Source organism: Oryzias latipes, chromosome 15 (assembly GCF_053564925.1).
Source record: "Oryzias latipes strain Hd-rR chromosome 15, Olatipes_Hd-rR_3.1".
Classification (NCBI taxonomy): Eukaryota; Metazoa; Chordata; class Actinopteri; order Beloniformes; family Adrianichthyidae; genus Oryzias; species Oryzias latipes.
The window spans coordinates 11,894,139-11,915,244 of record NC_136251.1 but is presented as its reverse complement, the minus strand read 5'-3'; the positions used below and the strand labels follow the sequence as shown (position 1 = coordinate 11,915,244).

The 21,106-nt window shown below is 40.1% G+C and overlaps 1 protein-coding gene across 2 annotated transcripts in view; it reads left to right on the top strand.

Annotated features, from left to right (window-relative positions):
* slc18a2 (solute carrier family 18 member 2) overlaps positions 1–21,106 on the top strand; it is a 35,414-nt gene that overhangs the window by 3,316 nt on the left and 10,992 nt on the right. For both annotated transcript variants that reach the window (XM_023963541.2, XM_004077214.5), the window contains 8 exons: positions 3,047–3,383; positions 9,430–9,488; positions 9,572–9,655; positions 10,955–11,047; positions 12,032–12,121; positions 12,332–12,375; positions 13,869–13,929; positions 17,046–17,141. In XM_023963541.2, the coding sequence (XP_023819309.1) occupies positions 3,047–3,383; positions 9,430–9,488; positions 9,572–9,655; positions 10,955–11,047; positions 12,032–12,121; positions 12,332–12,375; positions 13,869–13,929; positions 17,046–17,141 (864 nt within the window). The remainder of the gene's footprint in view (positions 1–3,046; positions 3,384–9,429; positions 9,489–9,571; positions 9,656–10,954; positions 11,048–12,031; positions 12,122–12,331; positions 12,376–13,868; positions 13,930–17,045; positions 17,142–21,106) is intronic.

Here is a 21,106-nt window from a genome sequence, read left to right as displayed (position 1 = left end):
GACTGCAGTAACATCCAGGATTAAAAATGGAGAACCACTCTGAAAGGGTGAACTGCTACTTAAGTCACTGATATAGGACTTAAAAATAGTAACTACATTAAAACATCACATCCGCTAATCCAGGACCGGGTTGCAGGGGCAGCAGTCTAAATCAAAAATACCTAGACTTCCCTCTCCTGTCTACTCCAAACTCTCCGGGTGACCAAGCTTCTCACCCTATCTCTAAGGAACGCCCAGCCACCCCACAGAGGAAGCTCATTTCATCCTCTTGCATTTGGGACCTCGTTCTTTCGGTCATGACCCGTAGCTCATGACCATATTTGAGTGTTGGAACAAAGATCGACTGGTAAATTAAGAGCTTTGCTTTTTGGCTCAGCTTTCTCTTCACCACAACGGACTAGTACAGAGGACGCATAATGGTGGATGCCACACCAATCCGCCTGCTGATTTCACGATCTGGTCTTCCCTCACTCACGAACAAGACCTCAAGATACTTAAACTTCTACTCCCCCAGAGAGGACAAACTACCGTTTTCGGGTAGAGGACCATGGCCACAGACATAGCTTCACACGCAGCCGCGAATTGCCCCAATGCATGGTAGAGGGCCTGGCTTGATGAAGCCAACAGGACAACATCATTGGCAAAGAGCAGAGAGTAAATCTTGTGGTCCTCAAATCAGACCCTGTCCAGGCCCTGGCTGCGTCTAGAAAGTCTGTCGGTAAAGATTATGAACAGAACCGGTGACTTACTGCGGGCTGTTAGAAAACAAGCTCCTGCTTCGGTCATACAAATGGTAAATGCTAAATGGCGTATACTTATATAGCGCCTTTCTTCCCACAAGGACAAAGCGCTTTACAGTCACAGACCCATTCACCCAGTCACACACACATTCACTCACACATTCACACACTGGTGGCGGCTCCGCTGCCAAACACAGGCGCCCGCCCACCACCAGAGGCAAGGAGACCAGACCAATACAGAGACCAGACAGCCCTAAGGCTCCCCAGACCCCATACTCCCAACTAAAAACATTCAACAAACAGGTTAGCGAACAGCTAAAGCTGACAGAGAACACGTGCAGGAATTTGTGACAGGAAACGGCTGCTGGTCTGATGGGAGAGCAGACCTGCAAGGAACACTACTAACTGAAAAAACAGAGTCAAACAAGACAAATCACAACACTAGAATGTGTGATTGCTGAAAGCATGCTGATGATATTTTTTGTGTCTTTGTAGTTTTCTATGGTTCTGTTACACTAGTAACTAGTACCTGTGTAGAAAAATGGTCGGTAGGTGTCTCAGACGTTTTCAGCATTTTAACCTCATCTTGTTTGCTGTGATTTGCTGAGGCAGCAGGCTGAATGCCGCAGAGTCAAACGGAACAAATAAACTGATCTGTGAGGTGGGAGTGAAACTGGATTTACTTGTAGACAGTGATGGAGTGAAGGATTCTTTAAAAACTGACGCCACCTGTCCTCTCCATCAGCTCCTTGTCCAATACAGGAGCACATGGACAGCTAAACTAAGACACACTGATCATTTGCACAGCACTCTAACTGGACCATAGGTAGCTTTTTCTTTGTTTGATTCATGTTTGGTAGTCGTACCTCTGCCAAAAACACAATTTTCCCCTGGGAAAAATAAAGTATTAGGATTCTCTGGCACTGCTGTAAAAAATTCTCCAACAGTTGTAGTAAAAGGATGCAGTCTGTCTTGCCATTTGTCCGGCACGATAAATTGAAGAAAAAAATGCTTGAGGTTAGTAGAGATGCCTGTTGTTTAATGGCACTTTGAGCAAACATTTATAGGTTGCCTCTGGCTCATTAGCAAAAATGTAATGAACTAAGGTAATTCTGTTTAAGCATTATGAAATTGCAAAAGTCCCACTCACTTAATCTGCAACACAAGCCTTTAGAGACCCAACTTAATGAAAATTGTGTTTTTGCTGTTTTGAACATGTTCTTGTAACATTTTCTTGATGATGGAGGACATGCATGAAAAAAATTCAGATTAAAATTGTGTTTTTTGAGTACGGTATGTATTTGAATTGCTGTGAATCAGGAGCAGACAAAAAAAGCCTGTTTGAAAAAGCCTGTAGTTACATAAATCTACAATCGACATGCCACAACCTCCTTGCTCGGCTCCATTCTGATGCATCCACTTGCAGACAGATCCACGTACGCCTTTGCGTTCCTCGTCTGAGGGGGAATCTGACTTGAAAGTACGGCTTGAAATCTCTGATGTTGATCGCCGTTTTTGTTGCACTGGTAATGTTAGGTTTTGGTTTTGATGGGCTGTAAGGCAGCGGGAGGGTGTTTAAACTAATGGATCATGGGAAATGGTGGCAGGTTCACTCTGCACCAACGCTTCCGCCCACAACTCAGATGTGAATTTCTAATAAACTACTGCTGCTCTGCAGAAACTATGACCTAGAAAATGACCCAGGTTTTTGGATTTTGGCTAAATTTGGCATAATTCCAATTAAAAGAGAGCTGGAAAAAATGTGAGAATAGATGAAAGGATGATCAGAGTGCGACTTTAAAATAAATTGGAATTTGTTTTAAAGATTCATCAGAATGATTGAGACCTTTACGTTTGTTGTGTACTCATTAGGCATGGACCAGGATTGATAAATATTAGATGGCCTGTAATCTATAGGAAACTAAAAGTGTGACAAAAAATTAAAATAAAGAAAGATCAAGTAGACAGAAGTGGGTGGTTTCACCGGTAACTTAAACTTAACTTAAATTATGAGACAAGAGGTAAAGCATGCTAATGGCAGAGGTTCTGCTGTAACACGTTATCCATAGTTGATGACTTTTTATAGCTCCAGCTGGTAAAGGTTTGGAGCTTTTTGCTGAAATATTGATGTGTGCCGTAGCGCCTCTTATGGTCCAACCATTCAGTCACAGCTTGGATGTTTTGATGTTCTGGGGCCCGCAATCTTCTTAGATCTTCTTCAAAACCTAATGATGGTTTGTGGTTAAACTGTGCCACCTATTCCTTACCACAACATTTTTTTTTCCTTTTTCTCACATGTTCACCAGTTCCCATCATTCCCAGCTATCTGTACAATCTGGATGAGTCAGCGGATGTGGCGCTAAGGAACGACAGCCTGTCACAAAAGGGTCCAGAGGGATCTTTCCACACGATTGTGTCTTTGTATGACAACTCCATCAGACTGTCAAGCTCCAACTTCACAACCAGGCCTGCTGACCCAGTTCCTCCAACTCTAGTGGTTACAAAGCTGCAGCAGAACTCTTCCGACTGCCCCCAGTCCAGCAGCAGGCTCCTCAATGAGAACGTCAAGGTCGGAATGTTGTTTGCTTCCAAAGCCACTGTGCAACTTGTGACCAACCCCTTCATCGGACCTCTCACAAACAGGTGGGCTTTTACCTCATTTTCATCCTGAAGCAGAGTTGTTTACCTTTTTTTTGTGAATTTCTCTGAAAACACTGAAGGGACATCTTTCAGCCTTATGGTAACAAAAAAAGATAAATATAAAACAACACATCCAAAGAAGTTTAAGATGAGCTAAAAACAAGGTTCATGACATGTTTTCATCAGAAAGAGCTACAAAACCATTTTTAATTCTTTGAGAGTTCAGAAAACCACTATACAAGTCAATATCCACTCATCAATAAAACTTGGAAAACTGAAGAACTTTTGTAGTAAGAACAAGAATATCAGTCCAAGAATATAACAAGGACTCTGTCACGGTGAGGTGGCTCGAGAGCCGGTTGGACCCAGATGCAGAGGCAGGAGGCAAGGATCAGGGCTAGTGGGTTTTAATGCACAAAAAGAACAAACAAAAAGCGCTGCAGAGCAGGATGACAAAAACCAAACGAAAACTCACTGTGGCGTGGCGAGGGACAAGGAACGAGGAACAGGGCATGACATGGCATGAACACCAGAACAGGAATACTAATGGACCAACACAGGAGGAGGGCAGAGACAAGACTTAAATACAGACAGGGCAGACAAGACACAGGTGGACACGATCAGGGCTGATGGGGACCAAAGGAAGTAAAACTCAAGAAACCAGACAAGACAGGAGACTTTCAAAATAAAACAGGAAACAGAAACAAGACAGAACAAGGACCAAAAACAAGACAACAACTTCAAATCATGACAGACTCATTAAGAAGATCTTCAAAGAAATAGGACATAGAAAAAAGCCTAACTCGACTCATGTAAAGTCAGAGTTCATGATTACATATTCAGAAAGAGACTTTTGAACTAAAATGGATCCATAAAGAAATCACACAAAGTCTCATCTGACGTTTAATAGAAACATTGGCATATAAACTTTCAAGCAAATAGACAAGGAACTAAGAAGACACAAGGGGAGTTTTCCCATCCAGAAAAAAACATCATAATAATTCTAGTAAATGGTGGTAGTAGTGTGATGGTGTTGGTCTGGAGCCATTCATTCTACAAACTCCAGGAGCATGTTTTCTATCAACTCTGCAGCAATTTTACATTTGTATAAATCAAAAACATAAATGAAGGTTCTGCTCAAAGTCTGGACTTTAGTCAAAGAAATTTTCTGTTTCGCCACAGAAAAAACCTCATTTAGTCTAAATTCAAACAGTATCCCAGGAAACACAACCAAAAAAAGAGTACATGTTGATTTCCTCTATCTGCTGTACCGTGCCGGTCTCAGGGGGCCCTGGCTACCGCTACCGCTTCAGCAGGGGTCTTAAGCACAGGTGTCAGCTTACTTTTGCACAAATAGTGTGTGTGACAGAATGAAATGCTTTAAATGTGTTGGTTTGCATGCTCATGTGCGTGTGAACTGTAGTACATGTTGACATGATTGTGTGTAAAGGCTTTTGAAGCCAACAGGTATGTTTGCAACCCCTGAGAATGTGTGTGGACTGGCCCCGCCCCTTTTGACTAACATTCCCACCAGACAGTAATGATGATAATCCAGCATCTTGTTGCTTAATGATTTTAACCCCCCCCCCCCCCCATCACCTCTGTAGTCATCCTCCAGATTTCCTGAGCTCCCCTTTTCCCCCTTTCTTCTGTGCCCTTACCCCCTGTCTCCAACATCCCTCCCTTCTTTCATCTTCTTTTCCTTTCCAAAAAATGACCCAAATGTAATCAGCATAAATAAAGTTTATCCTAAATTACAAAAGGGGTTCATACAAATACACACCTTGTGTGTCAGAAGTTCCACAACCCCCTGTTGCAACAGTAAAATATGTCCAACACAAGAGGCCTTCAGCTCCTATCTGTCTGCTCAGATGTTGGACAGGACAAGTTGAAAAAAAAAAAAGAAATTACCCTTTCACAGTGAGGGATATTTACTTGCATCAATCACGCACCTTCCTTAAGACATAGTTGTATATGCATGTGTACGAGGGTCCTATGAGGCATGGTACTCATATGTCCACCTCAAGGGACTTCATGGAAATGGAACGTACCATTGTCATACGTGTGGTATGTTTGGGTGATGCTGTTGTTCAGTGCACCTACGCTGCACTCTAGTTGTTGGTAAGGTGCGCAGTGACTCCTTAATGCCCTGCTCTCTGGTTTACCCAAAAAGTCTCTTTCAAACTTACAACTTCTACAGAACTCAGCGGCACGAGTTCTGACGAGAACCAGAGGGCGGGAACACATTACACCGGTTTTAAAATCGCTGCATTGGCTCCCTGTGCGTTTCAGGATTGATTTTAAAATTCTTTTAATGGTTTATAAATGTTTTTATGGTCTTGGGCCTTCTTATTTAAATGATATTCTTTTAAAATATGAGCCCTCGCGGACCTTGAGGTCTTCCGGTACTGGCCTCTTAGTTGTTCCCAAGGTGAGGACCAAAACTTATGGTGAGGCTTCGTTCTGCCATCACGGTCCTCGCCTGTGGAACGGCCTTCCGGAGAGCCTCAGGGCCGCAGAGACAGTAGAGGTTTTTAAGAAGAGGCTCAAGACCCACCTTTTTAATTTAGCTTTTAGTTGATTTTAACTGCTAATTTATTCTATTAGTTTTAGTATAGGCTATTTTATTTATGTATTTATTTTAATTTTATGCATCTTATTTTCAATTTTATGTTTTTTCTTTTTTATGTTTTTAATTTTAGCATCTTATGATTTTAGCCCCAGTGTTTCTTGAGGGGATCTTTTCCTCCAGGGCTTGCCGGCTTGGTCAGCGGTTGTTGCTGCAGTTGTTGCCCTTGCTGGGGCGGCTGGGGTCTAATTTTACAGCTTTTGGCTGTGAGGGGGACCCCGGTGTTGTCCCGGTCTGGGTGGGCACTGTGGCGATGTTCCGGTGGCCGGGCTGGCTCCTGGTATGAAAGGATTCCCAGATACTGTTTCCTCACAGCAGAGCTAAGCCATACTTGTTTATTTATTTATTTATTTATTCTTTTACAGTTACATAGTCATATTTCATTGTACGTGGGAGCCATGGGTCATGTGGTTTAATGGAGGGGAGTGGGAAGGGTGAAGGGTGGGTTGGGGTTTTTATTGTAATGTTGTGTGTTTACTGTTTTTAGTGTTAAAGCGCTTCGAGCTGCACAAAGTGCATGAGAAGCGCTATTTTATAAATAAAGTTTGATTTGATTTGATTTGATTAATGACGGTGTGCTAATGCGGGCTGTGTATGTGATATTGTGATATGTAAATGCCCAAACAAACTACACCCTGATTGATTATATAATTTTTTTATTCTAACCGTCAGGCTGCAAGCACAGAGCGTGCACTTATCACTTGAACGGGCCCCTTGCGCAGGGGTCGAAGGCTTGAAAAAAGAAATAAAATCTGTCTACAACTTTGACATTTCATGCGGTCCACCTGCTTCCATGTTTGCACATTTTTTGCCTGCAGACAGCCCGTGTTCAACTGTTAGGGCAGTGATGACTAAAGCTTCAGAGATTTAAGGAGAAATATTCACAAGGTCTAACTCTATAGGGCAGCCAAGAACTGCAACCAACCTATTTTAAAGAAAAAGATGGTCTTTTTTTCTAATAGTGTTGCATAATCTGCTGTCATAGCAGCCACAGTAAAGAGCATTAGGTTACTGCTGTGGCTGTTTTTTGTGGTCTACTTTCTTTTCCTTATAATATCTGTGACGGCCTCTGTCAACTTCATCAAACCAAGAAGACTGCGGTTGAAAATTGTTTTTTATTTGTCTTCTATCTATCCAACACCTGCAAATATTTTATCGGAAAAAAAAGTTGCAGCAAAACTTTGTTGTCCTTCAGTGATGTGTCACATGAAATCCCTTCAAAGTGTCCTGATCCAAGTAAAAAAATGTTGGTTTTTATGGTCCATTTTTCTCCCAGAATTCACAATTTACTGTCTGATTTGTGAAAAGCTGAACAGATGAAACAGAAGCTGACTTCCTTTTTAAATTGTCGTTAGTAAGAGGAAAAGGTAGCAGGTGGAAATACGTCACATTAACAGTAAAAGCTGGCATGTGTGTGAATTAGGCAAAGCAGAATTCCTGATTAGTCATGTCTGGATGCAGTCTGGTGTGATTGTGCACAGACGGCTCCACCGTGAGGACCTAACGTCAGCAAACACACCTGACAGCGCAGGAAGCAGGAATCAAATACGAATGAGCTCAGAGAATTTGTGTCATCAGATCTGTTTAAGTTTCCAATACAATTTCATGTCAGAACTTTACAGAGTAGAAAGACAACTCAAATCATAGGTGAGGGTTCTGGACAGGGAAGACCAAAATTTGGGTTGATGCGTGTTTACATAGCCTCATCTTCATTCATCATCCGGAGTGACCGTACCTTTGGACTGGCACCAACCTATGACAATCTAGATAAAAATGTCTGTATTTTGTTAAAACAGAATACAGAGTTTCTTTTTTATTATCAGTTGCTATTGTGCCTTGTGATTTCATCAAGGAAAAAGAGCAGCTTAAGCTAAAAAAAAGGTCAAAATATTCAATAGTTACAGTCTGATATGTGCCTAACCTTTATGTTTTTTAAATCTGAACTTCCAACCCAGATTTTTATCTTTCTATTTATTGATTTGAACATCATTACAAATTTAGTAAATGATTTTCATCAGATTCCTTCATCTCAGTTATCAGTATTGATTGAGGTTACCAACATCCTCAGAAATATTTAAAAATATGGTTTAGTGTGTGACTGAATCAGCGTCTTGCATGAAGAATCAGCTGCTGTTTTATCTGAAAAATAGTTTGGGATTAACAAAGAAAAAAAATAGCGATTGACTTTTTTGTCATTTTTTTTCTAAAGACTCAGTTGAAATGATCTGCAGCTGCTTTGTCAAATTGAGTGTAAATTGCAAGAGGAGCATTAACTGCTGTTTAAAAAGGTTGTTAAAATGATCTCAGAAAATGAAATCTGAGTCATGACGCTCTCTTTGTTAGCTTTTCCTAAGGAATATAGGATGGGAGATATTTTTATAGAAGACAAAAAGCATGACTTTTCCATCGCTGCTGGCATTTATCCTTAAAGCCAGTGTTTAGCGTTTCAGATGGACACTCATGTAAGCAGCAACTGAAGCAAGGAATGCAGTCCCATTATTGGCTGTTAGTCACCTTCACTCCTGAAAGAGGACAAAGCAAGGCAAGTCGAGCGTGGCACCAATCCACATGGAGTACAACAGCTTGTTGTTTGCACTGTAGCTTTGATTCCCCCTCTAGTGTTTTTGATTCACAAACGAACAACTGACGTTTCTCTGCAGATTCACTGATTTCTTTATGTTTTCCCTTCAGTTGCTGGTTTGCTGCTGCTCCTTGAGAAGTTGCATTCAAGGTTTTATTCCATTTATGAAAACATAGATTGGATGCAGTTTCTGGTTCCTTTGTAAAAATAATGACAAACTCCAAACAAATGTTTCAGTTGTATGTCAAAATCTAACATCATCTTAAACTCAAAGCACAGAGTCTGAAACACAAAAATGCTCTTTTTGTTTTTTATTGTCCCGCTCAGCCAGAGCTGGATTAACTATGTGTGACACAAGAGGTGTGAGGGTCTTTAAAACTGTATAGTTATGTCTGATCACTTTATCCAAATGGACATTTTGACACAAAGATAATCAAATTTGGATCCAAAATATTTATGAATGAAAAACATTTGGGGGGAAAAATTGGAACAGATTTTTTTCTTTCACGGTACTTAAAAAAAAGCCTTAGTTTGTGGGCATTCTTGAAAAACTGGACCTTTATTTGGGAGCCAGAACACAAGCAGAGGATTATTCCGGCATCTGTTCGTCTACCATGATCACGGAGGACCTGGATCTCCTCATCGCTCTGGTTTGTCCATAGTTCATAGTTTGTGAGCATCGTACCTGGCTACGGTAGAAAGGAATAGAATAGAATGCTTTATTGTCATCATATATGGAGCACGAGGAAATTTAAGGTGGCCATCAGGTGCTTTATTTGCATTTGTATAGATATTTTTAAAACTGAATAAATGTATCTTTTCATAATATGTCTACGTAGAATTGGATATCAGCTTCCGATCTTCGCTGGCTTCTGCATCATGTTTCTCTCCACCATCAGTAAGTTCTCCACATTAATCTGAGGGGTCGGTCATTCCTAGTGTTTCCTCATGTTTGATGGTTTCTTTATTCCTGTCGTAAAGTGTTCGCTTTCTCATCGAGCTACACTCTGCTGTTCCTGGCCAGATCACTTCAAGGCGTGGGCTCCTCCTGTTCTTCAGTCGCAGGTTCTTTCATCTTTTTCTGGGACTTTCAGTGCAAATTCTGTCTGTTTAGCTGCTCACTTGTCAGGATCTGAACACATTTATTTCACTGATTTTTACATGTTTATTGCTTGAAAGTGACCTCTTCCAAAAATAAAATACTCAGTTTAGATGTTTGTGTATTTGGAAGATTTAAGAAAAACACACTTCATCCCAAACTGTAAAATTACATCAAAAATTCCTGCAGCCAGTGTTTGAGCAATGATGCATTCACATGATGCTAGAAAGTGTGTATTTTGGTAAATGCTGCATTTATGTCTAAACCATAAGCATTTATGTCCAAAAAAGGGAATTATTATTAAATATCAAACTCTATCAGCTATTTCTTCTAAAAACCAAACTAGCAGCACTATTCTCTAATGTGTCTGGAACTAAAAAAAAAATAAGCCAGCTATGGCATCTAAAGGAACTGAAAATCAATACAAACACAAATACAAACAAATAAATAAACAAACAAAAACTTAAAGAGTGACTAAACGGAAGCATAAAAGAAGTGCGGAAAAAAAGGCGACATTTAGAAATCTCACCTAAAGCACTAAATATGTTGGGTTTCTGGTTCCAAGCCCTAAATGCAGATACAGTTGCTGTAAGTTAAAAGATAATAATGATATGAACATGACAGAATAACAAACTAATAAACCTCAAATTCCAAAACTTTCTAAATGTGAGAAAAAATAAATAAAATCAAACATAGTATATCTTAAATCAGGCACCGCTTCAAATGAAAGACTTCCAGTTATCCCTGGAAAAGAGTGGAAGAAGACAGTCTGGAGGAGTGCCAGAAGAGAAAATGAAAAAAAGAAGCCAAGATTAGTTCAGTTGAGCATAAAGAACAGAACCTAGCTGGACTTCAATGCTAAATTTTGGATTTTAAATGACACGTGAAATCAGGTCATTGTGGTGCAGCAAAGTTCTCACAAATGTTCTGTTTTTATACAGATTTATGATTGTTCTATTGTAAATAAGGTACATAAGGATCTGTTCTCCTTAATTTGAGGTAAGAAAAATGCGCATCTAGAGTTTGCACTTCTCATTAACTCCTTCAATGAAGATCATTTGGACAATCCCAAAAGTATTAGGCTTTCATTTTTGACCTTGGTCTGAGTTTCTGCTGTGAAGTATGTGTTTTGTCTCCTGACTTGAATTAAATGTTGTTACAGCTTTAGCTTCCACTCATGTCATTATTTATTAAGTTTTCTAAACTCTACTGTCCGACCTAAAAGGGTTTCTTTGTGTCTGTATCGACATATGCTGTATGTTTAGGTATGGGGATGCTCGCCAGCGTGTACACGGATGATGAAGAGAGGGGTCATGCCATTGGAATTGCTTTGGGAGGTCTAGCATTAGGAGTGTTGGGTATGTGCACATTCATAGGGACAGCTTGATTTGTGAATGTGAAAGCACACTATTCATAAATTCTTTGATATGTCTGCCAGTCCTTAACCCTTGTGCTATCCTAGGCACTTTAACATTGGGAGTTGGGTCATCTAGACCCACTAGACAGTGCTCTGAACCTTTTTTCTTCAATGATTTGTGATCTTCACTGGTGTCCATGGATCACATGAAATCTTTCCACCTTTATCCACCTTTGTCATGGTAGGGAGAACACGTCAATGTAAGGGTGGGGTCATCTAAGATAGCACAAGGGTTAAGCTATTTTCATGTCTAAAGGCCGTGTCATACAGCCACTACCTACATTTTGCCAATTTTCTAGGTATTGTCTTTGTTTTTTTCTGATTCATGCGTGATGTACGTAATTCATAAGTGTTTCGGCCAGTGGGTCTTTACATGAATTCTGCTGTTCACAAGTTTTAGTCGGTTGAGAATTGCACAGTTTACAAGTATTTTACGCAGTTTAGAAGCGATTATTGCGAAAATCTTTCGCAACTGTGTCAGTTTTTGCAAGATAAAAACACAACTTTGTGGCTTTCAACAACCATTACACGTTTGTTTAACTGACTTTTCATGCACATACCACCAATGTAAAACTTTTATATCACGTATGGGGCACACATTTATCACGTTAAAGTTATGTAACTGATGCACAAATCACTGAATTACATGTAACAGCGCAATAATCACGCACGGTTCATGTTCTATGTTCATTTACGTGTTCTTTACGTGGCTTATTCGTACTTCTTCCATGATTTTAACGTGGTTCATTTGTCATACATCTGTGAAAATTTCCAGAAAAGACCACAACTTTTCTCCATTTTTCCACATATATCCACGTGAGACCAACTTTCATTTGTGTAATATGGGCATAATTTACGTAGCTGTGTGACACGGCTTTAAACTAAGTGGCAGCACTGACCCCCCCCTCCTGCATGTCCTTCTCAGTTGGACCCCCGTTCGGCAGTGTGATGTACGACTTTGTCGGGAAAACAGCTCCCTTCCTGATTCTCGCTTTCCTGGCTGTGTTTGATGGAGGTACAGTTGCATTTCTCTCCCACACACCCAGCAGACTGTGAGCAAAGCACTGATTACTGTTGAAGTGTCTCTTGAAAAATAGCTTTTTTATCTCAAGGGACTTCCTGGTAAAATAAAGGTTAGATAAAAATAAATAAAGATTTTTTTTTTTCTGTGCATAGTTGATGTTAACTGAGATTTATGTGAAATTTCTAATTTTTTTCGTGTCAGCTTTGCAGCTTGTTGTTCTGCAACCCACCAAAGTGGAACCAGAGGTGAGTGTGGCTTCTTTAATTACCTCAGATTACCTCAGACTAAAACTCTGTTTAGAAATATGCATCAAATGTCAATTGAAGGGGAAAAAACGGTTCTAGGAAAAAAAACAAGAAACCTCTGGAATGTCCACATGAAGGAGGGATTCTCTCCCGGGACGGACAGGCGATGTGCCAGAACTCTTAGAGAAGAATTAACTTATCTAACTCTACAACTACATGTTTAAATAGTGTAGCAGATGGGCTTCATCCAGATGGAACTGGGGGAGGGGCTGGGGGCGCGAGATGAGGTCCACAGCCAAGGACAGCAGGGGCACAGACATGCCAACTGTTTCTGGCTGTAAAGGCAGTACAGAGTCATTACAAAAGCGGAATTCAATGTTACAGAACAATATGAAACAAGCGTTTGCATTATACACACATAGTGCTTCCCTTTGGACCGGACTCTAATCAGCAGAAAGTTAGGCAGAGCGAAGTGATGATTGGGATTCCATCATCACCAGCTGGATTTTACCCCCTTATGTGGCCAACCAGACACTTTTGCTTTTTGTTCTTTTGTTCTTTAGTCCCAAATCCTCCAATACCCATTTTTCTGAACTAAATCCTCTGTTTAAGTCTAGTCTTATGAGGGTCACCTGGGACCACCTTTAGTATTTTGCCACCAAATTGATCCTTTTGGCATGAGGTCTTGGTGTTGAAATACATTTAGATCATTTTACTACGTGGAACTATGAATTAGAGACCCACTACAATGAAAATTGGGTTGTTGATGTTTTTAATATTTTCTTGTGGCATTGGAGGACACGAATATAGAAAATTAGGCTTCAAGTTGCATTTCTGAGTATTTCTTTATTAAAATCTTTGTGAATCTGGAGAAGATGAAAAAATGCTGTTAAAAAGGGAGCGTAGTTCTGACGTAGAAAATACAGTGGGTGGGCCACAAGCTCCATTTTGATGCATCCACTTGTAGACTATATCAATGCTTGTCTTAATTTTCCTCATCTGAGCTGGTCTTTGGCTCAAAACTGTATGGCAGGATAGCTCCAATACTGCTCGCCATTGTTGTTGCGCTGATAATGTTAGGTTGGGTGTTAGAGGAGCTGGAAGCTAGCGGGAGAGAGTGCAAACAGATTGGTGATCGTAACAATTTGTTTTAAGTTTCTGTGGGTTTGGGTGGATGAAGTTGGGGTGCACCAACAGTCCTGTCCACAACTCAGAGGGGAATTTCTGATGAACTACTGCTTCTCTGCAGAAACATAGTAAAAGTTCTAAAAAAACAACAGAGGTCTTTTAAAAATTTTGGCTAAAAACGTGATTAAAAGACCACTGGAAACACTTTTACAATAGATCAAAAGATGATTGTAGTGGGACTTTAAAGGACACATCTCCATTTTAGCAATCCAATGGATTGTCTTGGGAATTTTGTTTACATTTTTTTTCATTTACAAGTACCTGTTTTTACTTTAAAACAAAAGTTTTTACTGTTTTTCTTCCAGAGTCAGAAAGGAACCCCTCTGTTGACGCTTATGAAGGATCCTTACATTCTCATCGCCGCTGGTAAGACAATAACACAACAATCACACAGCCGATGTGAGAAGAGTCCAGCCTGCAGAAGCATCTGTGGTATATTGCCTTTTGATAACGTGAAGGGGTGGAACAGAAGAAAAAAAATAGACTCATGTTTTTGTTTTTGATCATTTGGACATATCAGCCAAAGGGAAACCTCCAAATTGATTTGCTGGTTGTAAGAACAGACTGTGATGTGTGTTGGGCCATGAGTGCTAAATTAAAGGGACGATAAGCTTAGAAAGAAACTCTGTCTCACTTTTAGAAGCAAAAATATGTTTTGTTAAATATTCAGAATTATCTGAACTTTTTTACCTTATCAATTAAATTTATATTAACTCTAAAAACCTAAAAATAAAACAAATTGTAATCATCAACTATTGCTTTTAGTGTTTATTATTTTCATTAAGGGTTCCAAAGCAGAAACCTTTCAGCACAGAATTTGATATTACAGCTTTTCATGGCTGTATATTGCTATATTTCAACAACAAGAAACAAAACTTAAAAATTATTCCATATTCTTTCAGCCAACAAAATAACATTTTTTTTCTTTCAATTTCCTGTTAACCCCTTCATGCTGTATTTCACTCATTTCCAACGTACTAACATAATTTGTAGTGATGTATGGAAGGTGTCCATTTAAGTCATGGAAGTGCCAATCATTTGAAACTTGATCATGGAGGAAAAATCATAATTGTGGATGACATGTCACTAGTGGTTGGCCGTCAGGGCCTTCAAGGCCTTCTCTGAAGGCCTAAATAAATATCTGAATCAAGTCTTAATTATATTTTGTCGATGCATACTCATTAAATCATGGTCTGTCCACTCCCTTTTATTGTGTAATTCAGGGGTGGGCAATTCCAGGCCTCGAGGGCCGGTGTGTCTGCATGATTTCCAGATACTCTTGCCCTACTCATGGCTGATTACCTGGTTCAGGTGTGTCCAGCCAATCAGAACATGCCAGAGCAGGGTATGCTGGAAAACATGCAGGACTGCGGCCCTCAGTGCCCACCTCTGGTGTAATTGATGGTTATGCTGCTTCCAGACAGATGTATTTTCATATTGTAGCATTTAACCAATCGCATTTCAGCTGTCCTTTGTTGCCAAGCAGAGTCACAGCTAAAGAGGCCTTCAATATGAGTTCTGAAGGTCTTGTAATGTAAAGTCAATGTCAGTGATTTATTTCTTTCAACCAATCAGATTTTGAGTTGGCGTCAGCAGGGCCTTCTAGCAGGCTTAGACAACGTCACGGTATTCAGACCTTCTGATTGGACAGAAGTTTCAAGAAGTCACATGCAGCCTTGTCCCATTTGACACAGAGCCATGGAGCAGTTTTTGATCTGTCTCAGTTAAAAACAGAGCTGACTGTAATGTACGCCATGGATGATTTGACAGGAAAATCTCCCACTGATCTCCTTGACTTCCTTCATCAGAAAAATCTGAGTGAGGGCATCAAGTAGCTTTACAGAATTTGTGTGTTTGGCGCTGACAATCCCCATGTCCACTGTGTCTGTCGAGCGGATATTTTCAGCTCTGAAGCGAATTAAAACCTACACAAAAACACAACTGGACAGATGTGTCGGAAAAGAGCTGTGACAGAAAATCCTGGAGAATGATTCATGAGATTTGCACCATTTCCACATTTACATCAAGCCTCTTCCAACTGTTGGAGGCGGACATTGTGCTAGTAAACATTAGAAAAGGAAGAAGGAGCCCCCCCTGCTTGTCCAATGTGAACACCATGGGCTAAATGCATCTTCAAGAATGCTTGTTTAGCGCCTTCAAGAACCCCCGTCACATGCTCGGTGTGAATGTAGAAATAGAGGCCAGACCATTACAAAGCAACGCTCTCAGTGGAGAACAAGGTGGAGGGCTGGCAAATCATCTAGAATGTAAAGAGAGACCATTTATGAACATAGAGACACATATACCGCATTTACACTGCATGGTTCAACTGACCCAATTCCGATTTTTTCCTCTCATGTGGCACAGATCGGATATGACCGGTGAACGTGTAAACAGGAAAAAAACGCATGGATTATGATTTTCTGAGATAGGATAAAGGCCTCATTCATATGTGGTAATAAATCGGATATTCCCCAGTAAATGTGAGTCGTACGTCAGTGACGTCAACAGGACACCACCAACTGAGATCACATGTCACCAGTCACCAATCTTGAGTCCTTTGCTGCATCTTGTACAGTAATTGGCTGATAAAAAGGTGGGCTAGAGTGTAGAGTGATGTAACAACACAGCATACCTCATTACAATTGCACCAAAACGTCACACTATTTCATAATGCCAATGATTTGAGGCAATGCTACAAAATAATGGCTTTAGCTGCAAAAGGAAATGTGGAAGTATGAAGCATACAGCCAAGAAAGTCTGACTTCTACTGCTGTACTTTGACGAGATGTAACAAACAAAAGGAATGTTCTATAAATGTGTCAGTGGGAATACCCAACTGTTCCTCACAGTTTTTTCTTTGGAGTTTCCAAACAAGATTTAAATGACAAAATCTTCAAATCTGAGTTATTATTAGATTTGCGCGGCTGTCTTTAGTAAGTTGAGTAAATAGGAAAAATAAAACATAAAACTCCTAAACTACAAATCATTTTATCAACAATACTCTCAGACCCGGGGAAAACATGTGCTGGTTGAGTTTTTGTTGCCAATAAGAAAAATCCCTAGAGATTAATTTAATGTTTGCATCGGTGATCAATTATCATTTTATCAGGAAAAACTGTAAGTTTGATCAAAATGTTTTTTGGTGCGATCAGCCTTGCTGTTGTAGTTTGTAGCGTTTACACATAAGGAGGCTCACCTGCTTGAGTAGAGACAAAATACTCAGTTACAGTATGCGATTACAAAGGAGACCAAATCTAATCATGTCAGAGACACTTCAGCGGCCGGTCCTCACAGGTAGAGGACCGCAGATGTTTCCGGCTGTGAAATTGCATCTATCACGTGCAGGTGGTAACAAAGGGAGTGATCTGTGCTTGTGCCTGTGAGCAGGAAGTTGGGCGGGGCAAATAACATGCAGACAAAGGAACAAAAAAAGAACATAAATGACCCTGCAAACACTTATCTTTAATCTTCATCCACAGGTGCCATTTGTTTTGGAAACATGGCCATCGCCATGATGGAGCCGACGCTGCCAATCTGGATGATGGAGACCATGTGTACCAGGAAGTGGCAGCTCGGTATTTACAAAGCTAAGCACCTAAATACAACTCACACTGTAGCAACAAACATGCACTGACATGGCTAAACACGCCGTGTTTTATGTTTTTTCCTGCTGAAGTTAAGTGACATTTTCATCCCATTGTGTGAATTTCAGAGTAGATGATGAATTCTGTCTGAGGCCAATGGGTCCATGTTCCCTCTCAGACCTACCCTTATCTTTTTTACTGGACATGTAACATCCAAACTGGACTAGATGAGGTCACCAATAAATCTCTGTTTGACTTAAAGAAAGAGGGTCCAAATTTTTGTTCCAGTTCTGATGCTGTGTGCACACCGAATGCAATCTGTGCGACCAATTTGCGCAGGTATCCCTTTCTTTTGCTGCGCTGCAAATTCTCTGTTCGCCGCCTGAACAAAAATGTGTTCATAAGCTTGATGCCTTGATCACCATGTTTGGGATCATTCAAATCCCCCCCCCCCCCCCCCCTTCAGTGATCCTCTCTTCTGCTGCTGTGTCTGAAAGACGGCCGCTTTCATGGTGTTTCCATCTCTCTATGATAAAATATACAGATCTACGGTATATTTTAAATGTAAGTTTATTTTTTTTTATATAAAATGATATAAGAGTGAAGATATGTCAATGTTTGTTTATTTTAATGTGTACTTTATTTCTAACTTGTTCAATTTGACAGGACATCTTTTTCATTGAGGAAAGAATACAAGTTATTGAAGGTTTAAGTAGATATATTCCAGAATCATGTTTTTAGTCTATTTGAGTTTAAGTTTAAAAGGTTTAGTTTTAGTGTGTTCAGTAAAAGTTCATTCTGTTTGGCCTTCAGCATGTTTTGGAATTTGGCCCCCTGAGCAATCAAGTTTTACACCCCTGGTCTAGGGTGTCCCCGCTTTTCGGAAACCCTGCTGCCCCGAAGTGACCCAGCAGGTTGAGAAAATGAATGGAAGTTCGGGAGAACTATGAATCGATTCACTATATTGGATGTGTTTTCTACCTGCTATCACTGAAAACATCACATGCACAGAGTTGAGTCTCTGATTGGTTGATGCTACGCGTCGACCTCAGAGTTCAGATTTTTTTTAAAACCCTGGCCCGTCACCACCCAAGTCATGTTGCTCAAATGGCGCCGCAGGACCAAACTGGCCGCCTCCGCTGCACAAATCGCGTTTGATGTAAACACAGCATTACAGGTCACCAATATTTTAGCATGAATAAACAATAAAGCTAAAAATTTCTAAAAATATTTTTGTTAAACTCAATCAAACTTGGTGCGTTTAGTGTTTATGAAACAGATTCACTGTAATTTACTGTAGGAGTGCAGAAATGTTTAAATTGTTTGCTTCTCGGTTTTACCCTGCTTGTGCAGCACTTTTTATTTTATGTCTGCCTCTAAACATTTTGCTTTTATCTATTCTTTATTCCAATTTTAAGTATAAGGTGCCTGCAGTTTAACACCTAACCGCTAATATTGGGAAATGACGTAAAACAGTGGGGCAAATAATTATTTGTCAATTATGCAAAATTGATAAAAAAGATAGAAAAGTTTGGTCTGTGATGTTCATCAAAGAAACATTTCTACTGTAAGAAACAGAATGTAAACAAAGAGTCCAGTAAATTATTTGATATCTACATAACTTATTTGCATAATGATGCAGAAAATAAGTATTTATCTCCTACAAGAATTCTGATTCCACAGACCTCTCACTTCTTTAAGAAGTTCTTCTATCCTCCTTTTGTTATCTGTATTCATTTTGGCACCTGTTCTGACTGGTTATTTGAATAAAAGACACCTGTCCACACCTTTTAACAGCCAGACTGCAACCTCTGCACCATGACCAAGACCAAAAAACTGTCGAAGGACACCAGGAACCAGGGTTGTTCACCTGAACAAGACTACGATGAACAAATGTACGATAAGCAGACAGCTTGATGAGAATAGATCAACTGTTGGATCGATTATAGTAAATTGGAAGAAATATAAGATTACTGCAATAGCACTCCACCTAAGGCTCCATGCAAGATCTCACCTGGTGGGATTCAGATGATCTTGAGAACAATTACAAAAAAGGACAGAACTAGACGGGGGAACTGGTCAATGACCTGAGGAGGGATCACAGTAACAACGGTTAACATAGTAACACAACGTCATTGTTGATTCAGACCCCGCAGTGCAGGGCCAGCACATGTTTAGGGCATCTGATGTTTACCAGAAACCATCCGAATGAACCAGAGGAGATTTCAGAGAAGATTATGTGGTCAAGTGAAACCTAAATGGAACTCTTTGGTATAAACGCCGCTCGCTGTGTTCGAAAGGAGAAAATGTTGCATTCCAAGAACATCATACCCACTGTGAAGCATGGGGATTGAAACATCCTCCTTTAGGGTTGTGTTTCTGCTAAATGGGGACTGGACGACCCATCTGTATTAATCAAAGGATGAATAGAGCCATGTATAGTGAGATTTTGGTCAAATCCTCCTTCCATCAGTGAGAGCACTGAGGATGAAACACGGCCTGATCATCCAGCATGACAGTGGTACCCAACACATCACTGGGGCAACAAATTACTGGCTACATAAAAAGCTTATTAAGGTTCTGTAGTGGTCTAGTCAGTCTTTGAACCTCTATCCAATAGAGAATCTAAGGCAGTGTTTTTCAACCACTGTGCCGCGGCACACTAGTGTGCCGTGGGAGATGGTCAAGTGCGCCGTGGAGAAATTGCCCTCATTCACTGATCTAAAAACATTTCCCATCTCCAGGATTTCAGCTCTGTGTTCATCCAAACAGGCCCTGATAAAACACTGAGTAGTTAGGAATATGAAAGATCTTAAAATTACTTTTTATTTGTGTTTATTTAATTCTATTAAAGACATTTTGATAAGAATCACGGTACCGCGATTTAGCTGCAGCTATAACTGTGTAAGGAAAAGTCCCGCCCCTTTAACTGTCTCCACCAATCATTCTTCAAGGCTTAATCACATGTCATCAGTCTGACCAATCAGAAGTGGTTAAAGTCTTCACTTCCTTGTTCTTAATTCTGCTGATAAAGTCGCTAAGTTCTAACAAAAATACCAGCTAAAGCTCGTCTTTAGCTGGTGGTTCATCTCTTAGAAAAAAACAGCCGCAACTTCCTGCTTTTTCTGCCACAATTATCACAAAAATCTACGTGAGATTGCGGGGGGGGGGGGGGGGGGGGGGTTGTCGATCAATACAGACCATAATTTTCTGCTTTTTTTTTTTTTTGGATGCTGGTGTGCCGCGGGATTTTTGTCAAGGTTAAAGTGTGCCGTGGCTCAAAAAAGGTTGAAAAACACTGATCTAAGGACACGGTTGTCTGTTTTCCGGCAACAAAACCAAAACATCACAGCTCTTGAGAAGATCTGCATGGAAGAATGGACCAAAATAGAAGCAATTATGCAAACCTGATAAAAGCTTACAGAAAACCTTTGACCTTTGTCATTGGCAACAAGGATTACATTGAAAATGGGATAAACTTTTTTTTTCAACCAACTACTTATTCTTTGCACCATTATGCAAATGAATTCAAACATTTCCTGGATTTCTTTACATTTGGTCTGTAACAGTTGAAGTTTATCTATGATGAGCACTACGGACAAAAGTGGGACAAATAGCAGAATTTGTGACTCACATATAGTTTGTAAATAGCAATGAAGAGGTTTTCAAGTCCCAAAGTGCTTTACAGTTTCAGTCACATTCAGTAGAATGAAGAAAACTATGAAAAAATAAAAGGGGAAAAATGTCGCATCATATGGGGAGATAATCTCATTACCAACCAGTTGGAAAACTTTGATCCGCTTTTCTAAATCTTTGCCTTTTAGTCACTAAATAAAAAATAAGAATAAATTAAATGACATTTCATCAGTGCTGAAAGGTTGTGAAACATTTCGTTCAAAAATTTCAGCATTGCATTAGTTGATCAAATATGCTGGTCTTCTGTCAAAAACACACAC